Here is a 20196-nt window from a genome sequence, read left to right as displayed (position 1 = left end):
AGCGTAGAAAAATTTTGTGGACAAAATTCCAGAATTTTTTTAACATACCTCATATTAGTTTTCTTATAGAGGAGCAAGATAGTGGTGACATTTTGCTTCCTATGGTGAAATACATTTATTGGCCAGCTAATCAGCCACCCAATTAACATGAAATCCAACATGGCATGTTATCCATTAACCCACTGATGATTCTGGACATGTTAAACTGCTGCTCCTGTTCCGATTCGCTTTAGTTGTCTTTAGGCACATTACCTCACCAATCCCTTTGTGCTCTGGACATAATTACATGCACAGCCAAATTTGATCCTGAAGCACCTACTAGCTGTTCAACTTTAGGACAGTTCAATTAGATTCCCTGTTCGCATTTTTGGAGGGTACAGAATTAAATTCAGGAATTTTCTCATAAGCATTAGAGGTGTGAAAATTTCTGTACCCTCTTCATCTATAAATGAGCATGTTCTCTATTCTCATCATAATTTTAACAATAATTAAATGGGACACAGATGATTCCTACAGATGTTCAGATATTTTTTGTATTTTTATTATTTGATTGAAGCACTCCTTGGGTGGGGCTTGGCATATGGAATTCGACAGCAAAAATCTCTACATCACTTCAGATGCTGCATGGAGCTACTAACATCATATGGAGTGGCAAGTAAGACCTCAAAGTGAAGTACTCCACTCTACTACTATATATTACCGTGGATGTGCAGGGTAAAAATGTTCATGGAAAAAAAAGCTCTTAGTATGAGCCTAGTCACTACTCAGACAGGATGTTTGCACTCACATTTCTGTAATAAAATTTCTTCAATATTCAGAAACAGATGAATTATTTTACTCACTTTTTATTGGAAAGTTTGACAGAATAGCTGCAGCAACCAGTGAAACAAAATTACAAAAAGGGAAGTAGTAGAAATTTGATGGATACTATATGGCTGATAGTTTCAAAACTTCAGAAAGGAGAACTTGCATACTGAAAATAAAATAATAATCATTTTAGTTTCTATCTGAGGCTCAGAATCACCTTTCATATCACAAAAATGGTGAAGAAAATTGAAGCTGTGACAAGCAGAATAATTCAGACTACAACATTATGCATGGAAGCACTATTGTACAGTGTTTGAAGCTGAGTAACTCTACTGAAGACTCATGATCATTTTGAATTTTATTATAAAAGTGAATATTGGACAAATAGTTTCCTTACAAAAGTGAGTTGGTGGGTTATTTAACAGGATATTGGAATTCTGTCATTCACTGACATCTTAGTTATGTGTATATGATATTTACAATGATGAGGAATCAGCATTGATTGGAAGTCAAACTAACACTTAACTGAAGCATCAGTAAGTGAACTAATGTTTCATGTTTTGAACTTGAAACATTCCTAAAATAATTATTATTGCTTTCACCCAACGTATAAGAGTGAATTTTTCATAGTGAAAGCAAACAAGAAGTAGTAGTCAAGACATTCAACAGTTAGAGCAAAAATTAATAACCACTGTTTCTCATTATTTATTGGTCAATACTAAATATGAATAAGATTTTATGGGAAGTTAATACAATTTGGAATGGTCTTGATCTATGAAGAATTAAACATGAAAGTCAGAGCTACATACAGAAGCTTCATATGGACTACCTGTTTGACAAGTGAGTAGCTCATTTTCTGGGAAGTGACAACAAAGAGCGTAGTTAGTTCGCAATACCTGTGTGTACCGCCACTTTGCACCCAACCGTTGGAAACAGAGGGGGCAGCCGGAACAGTGGATGTCCAGTAACAGTCGAGCTAACACAACCCCTACAAGCAAGCAGTGTGCATGGCCTACGTGAACTCTAATTGGGGTTCGCCTCATCAAAATCCAGTGAGTTTGGTTTCAAAAGCGTGCAGTGTTTTATTAATTTGCAGTTCAATTCATACAGTTAGCACGTTAGTAGAATTACAATTTATACAGAGTTTGCTAAATGAATTTAATTGGTTTATGTGCAATTTAGATAAAAGATGTACGTATCATTTACTGTTAGTACCTTCTTAACTACTGTCAATGCCATTTCCGCAACTCTTTCTAATTGTGACTTGTGGGTAGATTGGCGAAGATTTAATCGATAGACAACATATGATCTAAAATGGTCAAAAGATTTTCTCAAATAGTTGGAACATTTTTTTAACACAGATGATAAACTGCTTGATTTGAGTTCTCAAGAAAATGTGATGATGGACAGATTAGAAAACATGGTGGCAACAGGATTAAAACATGGGCAAGATTTAGTTGATTGTCTCAGCTTAGTGACAGAATGGTTAGAAAGCAAAGTTGAGCATTTACATACAATTAAATCAGGACAGGACATTCTAGCGAACACAATGCAATTAGAACAAAATTAAGAGCAACAAGGGGTAATTCAGACCTAATCATGGCTTACTGATTGCAACAGAAATTTGGTAGAGGATAAACTACATTTCTGTTAACTATTGCACTGCATATGACAAAACATTATTACTGTATGAATACTTCTGGAATAGTAAACGAAATACTGAGAACCTGGAGCAACTTCAAAAAGTGAAAGTAGTTGCTTCACATTTTACATACTATTTTAGATCCAATAATACCAGAAGGCCTTTGAGATCTTGTGGCTGTGGACACACTGTGTCCACTGTCTCATGCCCGGAGAGGAATGACATGCTTTCTCGATAGTTGAAAGTTGGTTTACATTCATGGAACTATGTGCCTGTCAAAATGGGGAATAGGAAATTAAATTAAACTTCACAGGTTGACAGGGTACGTGATGTTACATCAGTGATTATGGTATTGTATCAAATTTACAAAGAACTTTCCAGTATAAGCCCACTTATCAGTATGATGATGAACCACCTGTGTTCTGGATGCATATATTGATTCAGTTGTGTCATAAAGTTGTTGTATTTTCTCCTGAGGCAAGCTGACCCACAACTGTTTTAACTCTTTCTTAGCTTCCTGGATACTGGCAATGAGAGGGGCTTGATGAGTGAGCCAGTCTCATGTATGTCCTACCAGATACTGATCTTAGAGGATCGCTCGCCACACAGACAGCTCATAGATACACATGCCATATGTGTAAGAGTTGAAAATTTGTGCCACAATACTGCCCCATGAGAAGCAACAAACAATGATGGATCACGTCCGAGAGACACCATCACAGTTTCTTCTATCACTACCAACTGCTCCCTGAAGTCATTCCCGATGTTTCTCCTCACCATGACAAAAGCAATAGCACTACCCTGCCTCTTCAAAACACTGGAAGAATGGGACCTCTTCCCAGGGCACCACCACACTCGCCGATGATTGTTATCCAGGTTAGAGCAGAATCGTGATTCACTTGTGGTACCATGTTATATCACTCATCAGCAGTCGATACTTTCTGGCCATGACACCATTTCAAATACAGACATTTGTGTTATGTTAATGGCAGCCTAAGAATGGGACAGTAACTGCACAGTCCTCCTCCTCCTTGTCAGTCTCTGGCTAATAGTGCAGTATGAGACAGAATGTTGTACGGAGTTCTCGGAGGCCAAGTGTAAATGTGATAGGTCTGCACTGTGTTTGGTGCACAACATGATGACCCTCACTTGTGGTGTTCTGACGTGTAAACTTGTCAATGATTATGCCTTCCTTAACGCTCCTTCGCAGTCCAATACTGAGCCGCTCTCACATTCAAATGTCCCACAAATCTGGATATTGCACACTTCGATTATCCCGCTACATGGACACCAGAAAGAGGTTCTTTAGAAAGTTCATTAGGTACTGAAAATGCTGTCTCACTGAAGTATGTAGCAGCTCTATCTCCTTCACAGTGATCACTCGGCATCTGACACTGTTCACACCCCTTATGTACCATGACAAGCCTGGTAACAAAACTGCACACAAACACTAAAGCACTGTGTTGGTCATTCTATATGTCACAGAAAATTACAACTCTAGTCACTGAGATATCCACTGATGGTATACATGTTTATGAGGTTACACTGACATGCCTTCTGGGTGCTTCACATTTTTGACAGGTAGTGTATATCGTTTAAAAAAGTGCTATGCAAATATTGTAATAGACAAATTTAAGGATCAATATTTTAAGATTACAGGGAAATCCAGTACATGAACTGGGATGACTGCAGACCCTATTGTCTAATTAAGCAGTCCAAGTGAGTAGAAATGATTGAGAAATCTGAGAGGTGGCTGAATGACTTGCCCAATTCAGTTAGAAAACTCAAGCATACAAAGGTAGTAGGATGGCAGCCTAAGGGACAACCACTTCTAAAATGAGTACCCTGGCCTTTGGATGAATATGATTCAGAAAACAAATATTAAGAAATATTTACTGAAGGGGAGAGGGGGAGAGGGAGGGAGAGGGAGGAGGGGGAGGAGTTAGAGGGAGATAAGAGGGTGAGGGACAATGAGGGGGAGGAAGAGGGGGAGGGAGAGGGCGAGGGGGAGGGGGAGAGGGAGGGGGAGGAGGAGGCCGAGGGCGAGGGGGAGGGAGAGGGCGAGGGGGGGGAGGGAGAGGGCGAGGGGGGGGGGAGGGAGAGGGCGAGGGCGAGAGGGAGGGAGAGGGCGAGGGGGAGGGAGAGGGCGAGGGGGAGGGCGAGGGGGAGGGAGAGGGCGAGGGGGAGGGAGAGGGCGAGGGGGAGGGAGAGGGCGAGGGGGAGGGAGAGGGCGAGGGGGAGGGAGAGGGCGAGGGGGAGGGAGAGGGCGAGGGGGAGGGAGAGGGCGAGGGGGAGGGAGAGGGCGAGGGGGAGGGAGAGGGCGAGGGGGAGGGCGAGGGCGAGGGGGAGGGCGAGGGCGAGGGGGAGGGCGAGGGCGAGGGGGAGGGCGAGGGCGAGGGGGAGGGCGAGGGCGAGGGCGAGGGGGAGGGCGAGGGCGAGGGGGAGGGCGAGGGCGAGGGGGAGGGAGAGGGCGAGGGGGAGGGAGAGGGCGAGGGCGAGGGAGAGGGGGAGGGAGAGGGCGAGGGCGAGGGAGAGGGCGAGGGGGAGGGCGAGGGCGATGGGGAGGGAGAGGGCGATGGGGAGGGAGAGGGCGATGGGGAGGGAGAGGGCGATGGGGAGGGCGAGGGAGAGGGGGAGGGCGAGGGAGAGGGGGAGGGCGAGGGAGAGGGGGAGGGCGAGGGAGAGGGGGAGGGCGAGGGAGAGGGGGAGGGCGAGGGAGAGGGGGAGGGCGAGGGCGATGGGGAGGGCGAGGGAGAGGGGGAGGGCGAGGGCGATGGGGAGGGCGAGGGAGAGGGGGAGGGCGAGGGAGAGGGGGAGGGCGAGGGCGATGGGGAGGGCGAGGGAGAGGGGGAGGGCGAGGGCGATGGGGAGGGGGAGGGCGAGGGCGATGGGGAGGGCGAGGGCGATGGGGAGGGCGAGGGCGATGGGGAGGGAGAGGGCGAGGGGGAGGGAGAGGGCGAGGGGGAGGGCGAGGGAGAGGGAGAGGGCGAGGGGGAGGGAGAGGGCGAGGGGGGAGGGAGAGGGCGAGGGGGAGGGAGAGGGCGAGGGGGAGGGAGAGGGCGAGGGGGAGGGAGAGGGCGAGGGGGAGGGAGAGGGCGAGGGGGAGGGAGAGGGCGAGGGGGAGGGAGAGGGCGAGGGGGAGGGAGAGGGCGAGGGGGAGGGAGAGGGCGAGGGGGAGGGAGAGGGCGAGGGGGAGGGAGAGGGCGAGGGGGAGGGAGAGGGCGAGGGCGAGGGGGAGGGAGAGGGCGAGGGAGAGGGCGAGGGGGAGGGGGAGGGAGAGGGGGAGGGGGAGGGAGAGGGGGAGGGAGAGGGAGAGGGGGAGGGGGAGGGAGAGGGGGAGGGGGAGGGAGAGGGGGAGGGAGAGGGCGAGGGGGAGGGGGAGGGCGAGGGCGAGGGGGAGGGCGAGGGCGAGGGCGAGGGCGAGGGAGAGGGCGAGGGGGAGGGAGAGGGAGAGGGCGAGGGGGAGGGAGAGGGCGAGGGGGAGGGCGAGGGCGAGGGGGAGGGAGAGGGCGAGGGGGGGGGAGAGGGCGAGGGGGAGGGCGAGGGGGAGGGAGAGGGCGAGGGGGAGGGAGAGGGCGAGGGGGAGGGAGAGGGCGAGGGGGAGGGAGAGGGCGAGGGGGAGGGAGAGGGCGAGGGGGAGGGAGAGGGCGATGGGGAGGGGGAGGGAGAGGGGGAGGGCGAGGGAGAGGGGGAGGGCGAGGGAGAGGGAGAGGGGGAGGGGGAGGGAGAGGGGGAGGGCGAGGGAGAGGGGGAGGGTGAGGGAGAGGGGGAGGGTGAGGGCGATGGGGAGGGCGAGGGCGATGGGGAGGGCGAGGGCGATGGGGAGGGCGAGGGCGATGGGGAGGGCGAGGGCGATGGGGAGGGCGAGGGCGATGGGGAGGGCGAGGGCGAGGGCGATGGGGAGGGCGAGGGCGAGGGCGATGGGGAGGGCGAGGGCGAGGGCGATGGGGAGGGCGAGGGCGATGGGGAGGGCGAGGGCGATGGGGAGGGCGAGGGCGATGGGGAGGGCGAGGGCGATGGGGAGGGCGAGGGCGATGGGGAGGGCGAGGGCGATGGGGAGGGCGAGGGCGATGGGGAGGGCGAGGGCGATGGGGAGGGCGAGGGCGATGGGGAGGGCGAGGGCGAGGGCGATGGGGAGGGCGAGGGCGATGGGGAGGGAGAGGGCGAGGGCGATGGGGAGGGAGAGGGCGAGGGCGATGGGGAGGGAGAGGGCGAGGGCGATGGGGAGGGAGAGGGCGAGGGCGATGGGGAGGGAGAGGGCGAGGGCGATGGGGAGGGAGAGGGCGAGGGCGATGGGGAGGGAGAGGGAGAGGGCGAGGGCGATGGGGAGGGAGAGGGAGAGGGCGAGGGCGATGGGGAGGGAGAGGGAGAGGGCGAGGGCGATGGGGAGGGAGAGGGAGAGGGCGAGGGCGATGGGGAGGGAGAGGGAGAGGGCGAGGGCGATGGGGAGGGAGAGGGAGAGGGCGAGGGCGATGGGGAGGGAGAGGGAGAGGGCGAGGGCGATGGGGAGGGAGAGGGAGAGGGAGAGGGAGAGGGCGAGGGCGATGGGGAGGGAGAGGGAGAGGGCGAGGGCGATGGGGAGGGAGAGGGAGAGGGCGAGGGCGATGGGGAGGGAGAGGGAGAGGGCGAGGGCGATGGGGAGGGAGAGGGAGAGGGCGAGGGAGAGGGCGAGGGCGATGGGGAGGGAGAGGGAGAGGGCGAGGGCGATGGGGAGGGAGAGGGAGAGGGCGAGGGCGATGGGGAGGGAGAGGGAGAGGGCGAGGGCAATGGGGAGGGAGAGGGAGAGGGCGAGGGCGATGGGGAGGGAGAGGGAGAGGGCGAGGGCGATGGGGAGGGAGAGGGCGAGGGCGATGGGGAGGGAGAGGGCGAGGGCGATGGGGAGGGAGAGGGCGAGGGCGATGGGGAGGGAGAGGGCGAGGGCGATGGGGAGGGAGAGGGCGAGGGGGAGGGAGAGGGGGAGGGGTAGGGAGAGGGGGAGGGAGAGGGGGAGGGGGAGGGAGAGGGTGAGTGGGAAGGGGAGGGTGAGTGGGAAGGGGAGGGAGAGGGGGAGGGGGAGGGGGAGGCGGGGAGGGAGAGGGGGAGGCGGGGAGGGAGAGGGGGAGGCGGGGAGAGGGGGGTGGCGGGGAGAGGGGGAGGCGGGGAGAGGGGGAGGCGGGGAGAGGGGGAGGCGGGGAGAGGGGGAGGCGGGGAGAGGGGGAGGCGGGGAGAGGGGGAGGCGGGGAGAGGGGGAGGCGGGGAGAGGGGGAGGCGGGGAGAGGGGGGAGGCGGGGAGAGGGGGGAGGCGGGGAGAGGGGGGAGGCGGAGAGAGGGGGTATGGGGGGAGAGGGGGGAGGCTGGGAGAGGTGGAGAGGGGGGAGGGGGGAGGGGGGAGAGGGGGATAGGGGGATAGGGGGGAGGCGGGGAGAGGGGGGAGGCGGGGAGAGGGGGGAGGCGGGGAGAGGGGGAGGCGGGGAGAGGGGGGAGGCGGGGAGAGGGGGAGGCGGGGAGAGGGGGAGGCGGGGAGAGGGGGAGGCGGGGAGAGGGGGAGGCGGGGAGAGGGGGAGGCGGGGGAGAGGGGGAGGCGGGGAGAGGGGGAGGCGGGGAGAGGGGGAGGCGGGGAGAGGGGGAGGCGGGGAGAGGGGGGAGGCGGGGAGAGGGGGAGGCGGGGAGAGGGGGGAGGCGGGGAGAGGGGGGAGGCAGGGAGAGGGGGGAGGCAGGGAGAGGGGGGAGGCGGGGGAGGGGGGAGGCGGGGAGAGGGGGGAGGCGGGGAGAGGGGTACGGGGAGAGGGGGAGTGGGAGAGGGGGAGGGGGGAGGGGCATAGGGGGAGTGGGCAGGGGGAGAGGGGCAGTGGGGGAGTGGGGAGGGGGAGGGGGTGAGGGTGAGAGGGGGAGTGGGGAGGGGGAGGGGGTGAGGGGGAGAGGGGGAGGGGGAGAGGGCGATAGGGGGAGGCGGTGGCAAGGGGTGAGGGGGAGAGGGGGAGGGGGAGAGGGCGATAGGGGGAGGCGGTGGCAAGGGGGGAGGTGGGAGGGGGTGGGGAAGGGGGAGAGTGGGAGGGGAGGGGAGAGTGGAGGGAAGAGGGGGAGGGGTTGAGGGTGAGATGGGGATGGGATAGGGGGAGGGGAGAGGGCGAGCGGTTGAGGGTGAGATGGGGATGGGATAGGGGGAGGGGAGTGGGCGAGCGGTTGAGGGTGAGATGGGGAGGGGATAGGGGGAGGGGAGAGGGGGAGGGGGGGAGGAGAAGGGGGAGAGAAGAGTAGATGGGAGCATGGGACTATGTACAATGCAGATTGGGAAACTTATTTCCTGTTAAAAGTCATAGGTTAGTTTTAACTGAGAAAGTAATGGAAAAATTCTATCCATTATATGTAGCACCCTTTGTAGTTATCAGTATGTCGAACCCCAATGCAAAGATGCTGGCTAATTCCACCACTGGAAATATCAAGGAAATCTTTAGCACACAAGATGTAAAATTGTTTGCAAGTCAGTGGACAAAAGTATAAAGACTAGAGAAACAACCTCAAAGTTTTGGGCACTGAAGTATCTTGAGTCTCAAAACATGGTTGGGCACTTGGGGAGAATAATACATCATTTAACATCGTGGCCTTGGAACCACCTTTAATGGGCAAAGAATATTGGTGTAGTGTAAAGGAATAGAGGCCCTTGGAGAGACTGCATGTAATTACCATGGTCTTAGTACTTTTTTTCCTCTTTGTGGGGCAGTATCTTTTTCCTTGTTGCACGGAAGCACCAATCGCTTGTTGGAATTTAGTTCATATAGAAGAATTACTGGAAATGTAAAGTTAGTACTAGAAATGCTGCAGGTGAACATTCTCTGGGAGTCTTCTCCTATCAGAGACATGCTCTAAATTACTGACTGTGTCGGTGCCCTCATGTTTTCATATTAAGGCGACTGGTGCATAAGTTTCTTCATTCTTCTAGAGGGATTTTGTAGGCTTGATTTACTAAATGTTGACAACTGGTAAGAGTTTGTATTGTTTTCTATGTGGTAACATTAATTATACAATGGGAAATCCAGGATGGAATGTGACAATATTTTGAGAAGGAAAGTTGCCACTCACCATATAGCAGAGATGCTGAGTTGCTTATAGGCACAACAGTCCACTTTATAGTCTGGTTCAGATGCTGAATGGAATAATAATCAAGTGGAACGAAAGTAGTCCTTAAAGTTGTTATTTGCATGTAGGTAACATCCCATATATATTCACATATTTGTTTTGTATTTTTATTATTTATTTGAGGTACTCCTTGGGCGGCATGCGGCTGTTGGAACTCGACAGTAGACATCCCTACATCACAGCAGGTCCTGTTGGAGCCACTACTGCCGTATGTAGTCCCAAGGAAGGCCTCAAAGTATTCCATTGTGATTTACTTCCGTGGCCCCCTCGTACGCCAACCTATTTATGGGTTGCTTAGAGGAAGCCTTCTTGGTTACCCAGGCCTGCCAACCCAAAGTTTGGTACAGATTTATTGATGACATCTTCATGATCTGGACTCTCAGTGAAGAAGAACTCTAGAATTTCCTCTCCAACCTACGCTCCTTTGTTTCCATCAGATTCACCTGGTCCTACTCCAAATCCCATGCCACTTTCCTTGATGTCTGCTTGTATATATATATATATATATATATATATATATATATATATATGTGTGTGTGTGTGTGTGTGTGCACGAGCAAAAAAGAGACAGAGAGAGAGAGAGAGAGAGAGAGAGAGAGAGAGGGTGTGTATTCCTGTCCTTTTTTCCCCTTAAGGTAAGTCTTTCTGCTCCAGGGATTGGAATGACTTCTTACCCTCTCTCTTAAAACCCACATCCTTTCGTCTTTCCCTCTCATTCCCTCCTTCATGATGAAGCAACCATGGGTTGCAAAAGCTTGAAATTTGTGTGTGTTTTTTATTGCATCTATCTACCAGTGCTTTCCCGTTTCGTGAGTCACAGCGCCTTTGTTTTTTGATATATATATATGTGTGTGTGTGTGTGTGTGTGTGTGTGTGTGTGTGTGTGTGTGCGCGCGCGCGTTCTCTGACTGCCTGAAATGTTTGAGACACAAAATATTGACTGACAGCCTTGTGAAAGAATCAACAAACTGCTGTGAGTCACCGAATACAACTTGATTATGGGATTATGAAAGCAGTTGACCACATTGACACGCTACTGAGTTCAGTCAAACCACTATGGAATATTGTATGAAAGTCACTCGCAATACAGTGGAGATGTTGAGTCACAGACAAGCAGAACAAGAAGACTTTTAGCAATTACACTTTCAACCAAAGTCCTTTGTCTGAATTAGGCAACACACACACACACACACACACACACACACACACACAAATGCAACTCACATTGACTACTGTCTCCAGCTGCCAAGTCCAAGCTCCACTTTTGGTTGAAAGCTTACTTGCTTCAGTCTTTTGTTGTGTCTGTGGGTGACTCAACATCTCCACTATATGGCTTAGAACGTTCTTTTGCCACATAATGTGCATGTGAATTTTAAACAGCAAGACAAAAAATGCCAATTTCAGATTTTCATCCATCTTTGGTAAGAGAACATGCCGCAGAAAAGAGGAAAGTTAGCAGAGAAAGTAGCTCTGATGATGAGAATCCTCTATCATTTACTGGGATGCATTGTCCAAATGCTCTTAAAGAGTGAACCCTTGAAGATACCCAATGAGCAGAAGCATAGTTTGCTTTAAAAAAAGTGTACTGAGAAGCCATGTAAAAATGCAAAACATGCAATATATCAATGTGTACTGTGCCAAATTTCGGGGATTATGAGAAAACGAGAAAAAAATTAACTGCACTGAGTGCATATGAATATCTATTGAGCACATGCAGCTCAAAATTAAAAACATAGTGTACAATGAGTCACTGAAAAAGAATCGTACACAACAGTCTATTTCTGACGCTCAACAATTATTTGGACACCAATGAAAATTACTTGGCAACACTGATTATTTCACTTAGAAGGTAGCTACAGAAATTTAATCAGGGCCATGAGCTTGAACTATAATGGTAAGCTCATAATGAGTTTCCCATCACACAGTCTTTTGTACAAAACAGTTTACGAAAGAGTTATTAAGCAAGCCCAGATAAACCGAGTTGGTTGGCCATTTTGTATTGCACTGCAGTAACCAGAATATAGTGCAAATCCAAAAGCACAAAAGCAGGACTGTCAATGAAGTACAACACTTAGCACTGAAAACATATGTATTACAAAAAACGATGTACAGCCGAAACACAATTGAACTCTTGGACAGAGGGTACATGTATTTATACAAATTTAGAACATAATAAGAGTATATAAATATTGTAAATATTAGAAATTTCAAGATGCTTTCAGAATTAATAAATACTAAATGAGAAATAAATGTGTGTGCTCGGGTTTGAAGTGGCGGCCTACAGCATACCAGATTCTAACTGCTTCACCACACTGTATGCAGCACAACTTGCAGTAGTATCCTACAGTGTTTATTTTGTAAGTTGCATACTAAAAATTAAAAATTATGCTTTGTTGCACCATAGAAAGCTCAGTTTTGGACAGTCAACCATATTCAATTCAAAAGAAATTATTCAAAATTAAAGAAACACGATGATTAGCTATCACACAGGATGATGACACAAGTACCTTATTAGAATTGTTTGCATAGTGTATTATTATAAGTAGATAACCTACATGTCCCTGACAAAGTTCTCAGTACGCAGTAGCCCAAGGATCAATTTCTACAAAGTTACCAAACAACTTTCATCAAAATATTCAACAAAGTGGAGTGAAGAAGTTTGTACTGTGGTTTACAGTAAAGACTGATGTAATAAAGTAGAATGACAGAGGGCCAGTGGATCTCTTATTCCTATAAACTCCCTAACATGATGATTGGACCAACAAGAACATCTTAAAGTAAGCTGTACTAGTTTTTATTCTTTCTTTCTTAAGTTAATACTGTGAAAGCACATTGCTTTCTTCATAGGCCATAATATCTTACTGAATATTACTGAAAATATGTAATTCTTAACTGAGAAAACAATTTTAGAGTGAGTTTGTGCAGTAAACCAAATACAGAGAACCTTCAAAGTCAAAAACGAATTCTCCAAATAGCTATAACTAATGTACTGCCCTATATTTGTAGTATCTACACTGAACAGTCTCAGAGCCACAGCAGGTAGAACAATCATTATGTGCTCCAGAAGATATTCATTATAGAGCGAGGCAGACCTAGCAGGTTACTGACTCCCCAATAGCAGACAGAGAATAAGGCACTTAATGAACAAGTAGCCAGACTGCTGATGATAATGAAACAGTCAACACAGGAATAGCAAGAACATTCACAGCACTCAGAAGGTTAGAAGATTACTTTTCTCCTTCCTTTGTCAAGGATATTAACTAGATATTAACTGACAGCGACTAAAATTTTATGTGTTGTGTCAAGATCCTGCTTGAAGGGCAGATGTTGAGTAACTCTTTCTTTCTGATGCACTGCGTGTATTTGTAGTATCTGCTCTGATCAGCCTTTGTCTGAATATGAATTTCATGCAATAGAACATCCATGGATTGAACATCAGTGTCCAAGCCACTCTAACATTGCAAAGGTTGCGGTAAAGGCAAAATATTTCTCTATACATTCCAACACATTCAGTCCCCCCCCCCCCCTTTTTTTAAATTAGTGAGCCACCTGTATAAATAGCCAATTTTTTGATGGTTATTGGTGGTAAATTATAACATTATGTCTTCTTGTGTTTACCTTAAACTGAGTTTAATGTAAATACTGATGTTTGTAAGCGAAGACAGTGGCAGCATCAAATTTTATTAATGTTTTTGAACAAACCATTTGTGTCTTTTCAGGTGTCTTGGAAATATTGTATAGTCTGATGAATGACTGTCTGGTGGAAGTCTGATTAACTTCTAATGTCCTAAAACAGCTAGCCTTATGGACATCAAAAAATACACAGTCTCTGTTTACACCAATCTGCAAGACGGAAGATGATGGCATGTTAACTGTTCCACTAGTCATGGACACAGCAGGGCTATTGGGGCAACTTTAATGGAGATCCATCAGCTGGTGTAAGCGGTTCACTTCCAAGTTGCGTTAGATATTTGATATGTTTGCTATTTCAGGATGCTTTGCCTACTCTTAATACAATTTTCTGTGTTTACTATATGGCTTTTCAGGTTCATTTTTAAGTAACTGCTGCATTCATTCATTCCACATTCTGTTTTATCTCACCCCCAGCTCAAACCATACTCACTATTGTTATTAACCAAAAATACCACTATACCCGGGCCGCTGAAACATTGCACTTGACGTTTGCGTATGAAGTTGGCAGCGTAACAGAGTAACAAGTGAAGAACGATAGGCGCTAGGCGTTCAGCGTGGGGCGCCAGCCAATCACAGCGCAGTGAGCACTGCTGTTACTCACGTGCTGTGACGTCAAAGTTCCCGCGTTGCCGGCTTTGTTTAGTGCATGTGTATACAACGTGAGTTGCGTGTTGTTTACCGCGTGTTTTCGTTGTACTGTGTGCTATATCGTTGTGACTTTTGTTACGTTGTGAGTTTACGTACTTGGAAAATGCCACCGAAAAGACTTCGTTCACCTAGTGACAATCCTTTGCGTCGAGGGGTGCCACTAAACAGCCAGGCACTGGAGTTGCTACGCAGAACTCGTGAGTTTTACGAGCAGGAGAAAAACTACGTAAGCATTCATGGACAGCCATCAATTCCTGCCGACAAAGTGGTGGAACGTACGTCGAAAACTCTTGGTATTAGTGCAAGAACGTTAGTAAGTAAGGGAGTATTACTACAAAACTTGGAAGATACTGAAGTGAGCCGTAATGATTCCGAGCTGTCTGGATCAAATAATACATTTTTATCAACCCCGGGAAAGAAGAAAAAGCGGCGAAGTCCTGTCACAGATTTAGATTCTTTCCAGACTGATGCAGTTCGTAGGCATGTTTATGCTTACTACAGCAGAAAAGAGTATCCGACTGTAGCTAAGTTATTAATCTCTTTAAAAGAAAGTGAACTCTTCAGGGGTGGTAAAACATCACTAAAAATTGTGCTAAAAAATATGGGTTTCCGTTACAAAACGCTAGACGGACGCAAAGTACTGTTAGAGAGGGCACATATTGTTACCGCTCGTAGCATTTTCTTGCACAAAATTGTGGGCAGAGACATTCATTCCATAATTTGGCTAGACGAAACGTGGGTTAATGCCGGGGAAGCTGTCAGTAAATGTTGGACAGATAACACACCCAGCAGTAGCGGCCATCAGCCGAGGGGAAGAGGAGCTAGATTAATTGTGGTCCATGCAGGCTCCTCCAGTGGTTTTGTCCCTGACGCACTTTTAGTTTTTAGATCAAAAAAGACTGGTGATTACCATGAAGATATGATTCACGCACGATTTGTTGAGTGGTTCAGGAACCTTTTAAAACAATTTCCTGTCCCTACAACAATTGTAATGGACAATGCTCCATATCATTCGGTGATACAGAACAAAGCCCCAACTACAAATGATCGGAAAGAAGTTATGGTGCAGTGGTTACAGGATCGAAATATTGCAGCGGATATGGGTATGACAAAGGTTCTGTTATATTCTCTTGTTAAAGAAAATAAGCCTACGACACCTACATACGTAGTAGACGAAATTGCCAAGGAGCAGGGTCATACTGTAATAAGGCTGCCACCATATCACTGCCATTTCAACCCTATTGAGTTAGTATGGAGTGACGTAAAAATGTATGTAAGGAACAACAACAAGTCCTTTACAATAACAGAGGTGGAAAAGCTGTTGCGTGAAGCTCTTGTGACTGTGGATGCAGCCTCATGGAGAAAAAAAGTAGAGCACGTCGAGAAGCTTATACGAGCAGCACAGACAATAGAAGGCATTATCAGTGGCCATGAACAATTAATGATTTGTCTTGCCGATGACGATGATGAAGACGGTTTTAGCGATGAATCGGACAACAGTGACGACGGCGAGCTGGATGGAATTGCGCCATTATCGCTGTAAATTGGTGAGTGAAAAAATTCTAATATTGGTTATTTATTGCAATCTCGGTTATTATTTATTTTGTAAACTACGTACATTATTGATTTTAAAGTACCAGTCGTCAGATGCTTGTTTTTTGTATTTCTTTGCTCCGTTATCGAAAGGCTGCGCATTGTATTGCTTTTACATGCATTATTCTACGGTTGTTTACTTCCTGTCATTGTAGTACAACTAAAAACGAGTTTTTATATACATTGTAATTGCTCAATCGCTTGCATTTACGAGACGGGACGGAAAACTGTATCGTCTGCTGTGTGTATAGAGGCTGCTGTTGCAACATCGCTATTACAGTATAGCCAACCTAACTAGACAAAAAGAGAACTGTCAAGTGCAATGTTTCGCCGGCGGGGGTATAGGGATGTATATTCACACATATGTGTAGGAATCCATAGGTACCTACCGAGCTTTTTCCTGTGTGTTCGTTACACACACACACACAACACACACACACACACACACACACACACACACACACACACACACACACACATATTCATTTTATTCATACTGTAAGACACTTGGGAGATGAAAAGTCAAATAATTAAAAGATCAAAATATAGATATAACAATAAAGAACTTCCCAGAAGCAAACAAAATATTTCTGCTACATGTATTACATGTAACAGAAGACAAAAACTAAAGTTAGTCTTTCAGTGATTAGAAGTATGTGCAACAAATTAACATAATTTAGAGTAAACAACCTAAAATGAGTACTGAACTTACAATAATCTCCAAATGCTTTCGTTGTAAACACTTCCCTCAACTGGACAATGTTGGAATGTTGCAGTCTTTTCCACATATCAATCATCACCATGCTCTTTGTATTTAACAGTCGAAATCCTGAAATATGAAACAAAATTTTACTTAAAAAAAGTATGCATAACTGGATAACTAAAAGGACAGTGACTTTAAAAACAGGCAGCACTACAATAGAATAATGATGAAGTGAAGAGTATACTAGTTTTGCTGACATGCATCGAATAATTAACATATTCGCACTGGTGCTAATCCACTTTCGTTTCAGCACAGTTATTTATTTTTGGTTTGGGAAATATAGATACATTCTTCATTTTATTAATGTTTACTGATGAATAACTGTTTCACAAAAACTGTGTTTGTAGTACTACCAACTGTTCATCACATTAAACAGCTTTTCAATCTGAATCATATCCTATTTTAATAGCTGTTAGGAGATACTCTACATTAAATAACTAATTCCACTGGTTGGCATCTGTTTCAAAATGCCAATTGGCTACTACTCCTAATTAACTTATAGTTCTCTATTTTTGACAACTTACTTGGTGTGTATGTGTGGGGAGCGGGAGGGGGGGGTGTACAGTCGTGATGGGGGCAGTGTGGGAGTGACGGGGGGAGTGTGGGAGTGACAGGGGGCAGTGTGGGAGTGACGGGGGGAGTGTGGGAGTGACAGGGGGAGTGTGGGAGTGACAGGGGGAGTGTGGGAGTGACAGGGGGAGTGTGGGAGTGACAGGGGGAGTGTGGGAGTGACAGGGGGAGTGTGGGAGTGACAGGGGGAGTGTGAGAGTGAGAGAGGGAGTATAGATAGTGTACAGGGGCAAGTAGGGGTAAATGGAAAGTGTGAAGGGATGAGTGAAGATATACGGGCAGAGCATAGGGCGGGGAGGGGTGTATGGAGCAAGGGAGGGTGTACTGAGGTGAACCAGGGTGTACAGGTGTATTGGGATGAAGGTGGGTCCGTTGGGGCAAAGGTGGCTATATTAATGTTCTGGGGCGAGGAGGAGAGGGTACCAGGGCGAAGGACACCATACTGGGGCGAGGAGGAGAGGGTACTGGGGCGATGGAGAGTTTACTTTGGCGAAGGAGAATGTACTGAGGAGAAGGAGAATGTACTAGGGTGAATGAGTGTATATTGGGATGATTGGGTGTATTAGGATCAAGAAGGGTGATGAAAGTGGATGGGGTGTATTGAGGCAATGGAGGGCATACTGCGCAGGAGTTGTTTTTTTTTTTTGGGGGGGGGTAGGGGGGGTTGATATGTTTAGTGTTGTGGGAATGTATGTTGAAAAGGGAGGGTATAAGGGTTAGGTATCCATAACAGGATATAGAGGCAAGAAGTAGGTGTGTGGTGGCGAGTAGTGGTGTTTGGTAGCGAGGAGCGGCGGTGTGGGGGCAGGGTGGCAGTGTTGTGGCGAGGGGCGGTAGTGTGGCGGCAAGTGGTGGTGGTGGTTGGCGGTGATGTGGCGGCAAGGGGTGGTGATATGGGTGGGGGCCAGGATGGTGATGCTGGGGGCATGGAGTGGTGGGGTAGGGGCATGTAGGGAACTGGGTGAGTGGGGATAGGTCGAAGTGACAGAAATGAAGTTGAGGGGTACGGTGGTCTGACACGTGGGGGAGGTGGTCGGAGTGGTTGGGAATCAGTGACAAAGTTGGCATGCAAGGGTAAGAAGTTGGCACAAAGGTGGCCCGAGGGGGAAGAAGGGGTGAAGGGCAGGTGGTGGGGAGGAAGCCTGGGGGTGGGCACCAGGCCCAGGGTATGAAGCAGTTGGGGTGAGAATGATGGCATAGGTGAGGACGACAGCTGGACAGAGGGTGAGGGTTGAGTGGATAAGGCAGCAACAGAAAGTGAAGGGGAGGTAGAGGGGGAATGGTGATGGGGACTGGGAATGGAGGGGGGGTGAGTGGAAAGCTGAGTGAGGTGGAGGGGGGAGGTTGCGGCTGAGGAAGGGCACAAGAAGGCAAATGTGTGGGAATTTGGGTGGATTTGGGTGGAGGAGTGGGCCAGGGCAGATGAAGGCCAGGGTGCATTGTGACAGAGGACTAGACAGCATGGCAAGAGGAGATGGGAGAGCATGGCGAAAGCAGATTGGAAAGCATGGTGCAAGGGGACTGGAGGGCATGGTTGGGAGGGGGGATTGGAGAGCTTGGTAGGGGGGGGGGGCAGGATTGGAGAGCATGGTGGGGGGGGGGGGGGGATAGTGGAATATGGTGGGAAAAGGCACTGAGAGGGGGTGCTGAGGAGACGGCATCGGTTGTTGCAGGTCTGAAGCGATGGGGGGCATTGGTGGACGAGTGTAGCAGTGAGCTGGTGTTGGAGGGGAAGCATGATACTGAGGGGGTGTTGGGTAGGGACAAGGTGGTTAGGGGGACATTTGGGTGGTTTTGGCAATGGGGCGTTTGGGGAAGCAGTGATGGGGTATTTCGGGAGTGTAGCAATAGGCCATTTGAGGGGGGAGAGGTCATGGTGAGGTGGGCATGGGGAGTGTGGCAAGCAAGACATTTAATCACAGTATTTTGGGTCAGAGGGCATCATTCTCATTGGCTTTAAGCAAGTAAAGTATATGTGCCACTTTATTGCTCAATATATGGATAGTTTCGTTGTATGAGAGCAAAGAGTACAGACCTCTCAATACATGTCCCTGAAAGGTGCTTCATTCTGCTCCCAATTTCTAGAATTACTTTGAAATAAAATAGTAGTGAACCTAAGAGCTGTTGCCGTGACTGGCCCTGCTACTGTGTGGTTGTGCGGTTGCATTGTCGTGTGTGTGTGTGTGTGTGTGTGTGTGTGTGTGTGTGTGTGTGTGTGTGTGTGAGGGGCTTTCATTAGATTTTGCAATTTGTTGTAGTTCTGCTACAAATATGTCATGTTTGTTTGAGCGAGCAAGAAATTTTGGGTGCTCTACAGAAAGATTCATTGATTCTGGATTAGGAGGAGGGACGTCTGAGTGGGATCAATTTGAAGATGACTCGTACTCAGGTAAGCAGCAGTCTACTGGATCTGTTGCTACAGACACTACTCATGTAATTAAAATTTAGTTCTCTTATATTTGTCTTCAACTTCTCTTTTATACGGATGAATCTCAAGCAGTAGCATCCACCATGAATTTCCAAGTTTTGTTCAGAGAATACGAAACCAACTATTGCCATACAAGCATAAAAGAAACAAACTAGTATTGAAACAAATACTAACAAAGAGATAGAGGGGCTGGCCAGTACTTACCTCAGCTCAGTTCAGTCGATAGATACACAAAAAACAGAACCAAAAATTTTTGTTCCTAGCTTTCGGAACAAATGTTCCTTCATCAGGGAGGAGAGAGGGGAAAGAAAGGGAAGAAGGGAAAGTGGACTCAGTTTCTCACAACCCAGGTTATGAAGCAACAGGGAAAGGAAAACAGAGAGGGTAGCAAGGATGGAGGCATGGTTGTCAGAGGGAAGCCAAAGATATTCTACTGTAAGTACTGTGCCTGCTTAAAACCAAAGAGGATGCATACAGAAGTAAAGAGGTATATAGTATGAAGATAAACACAACTATGTAGGATGAAAATATGCGTGAATGGCTAAAGAGGAAAGGCAAAGAGGAGAAGACTGAAAAGTAAATGGGAGTGGTACAACTGTAGTGTGGAGTATGTGGCAGAAGTCCTGCGTCAACTCTCCGACACCTCAACCAACAAAGCTGTTACCTAGGATCCCATTCCCTCCATCCAGACTGAGCTGCAGAAAATCCTAAAAATCCAAGGTCCCTCACAAGGCCTCACAACAGCATCCATAGACTTACTCACTCCACCTGAACCACGTACCCCTACCTTCCACCTATTACCCAAAATCCACAAAGAGAACCATCCTGGCCATCCCATTGTAGCAAGCTTCAAAGCCCCAACAGAACGTATCTCAGCTCTAGTAGACCAACACCTCCAACCTATCACCCGCAGACTCCCATCCTACATCAAGGACA

At 48.6% G+C, this 20196-nt stretch overlaps 1 protein-coding gene across 2 annotated transcripts in view; it reads right to left on the bottom strand.

Moving 5' to 3' along the window:
- Positions 1 to 20196, bottom strand: part of LOC126267383 (PAN2-PAN3 deadenylation complex subunit PAN3) — a 123821-nt gene that overhangs the window by 60257 nt on the left and 43368 nt on the right. For both annotated transcript variants that reach the window (XM_049972568.1, XM_049972569.1), the window contains exon 7: positions 16212 to 16328. In XM_049972568.1, the coding sequence (XP_049828525.1) occupies positions 16212 to 16328 (117 nt within the window). The remainder of the gene's footprint in view (positions 1 to 16211; positions 16329 to 20196) is intronic.

This window comes from Schistocerca gregaria, chromosome 4 (assembly GCF_023897955.1).
Source record: "Schistocerca gregaria isolate iqSchGreg1 chromosome 4, iqSchGreg1.2, whole genome shotgun sequence".
NCBI classification, from domain to species: domain Eukaryota; kingdom Metazoa; phylum Arthropoda; class Insecta; order Orthoptera; family Acrididae; genus Schistocerca; species Schistocerca gregaria.
This window is presented reverse-complemented; position numbering and strand designations above follow the sequence as displayed.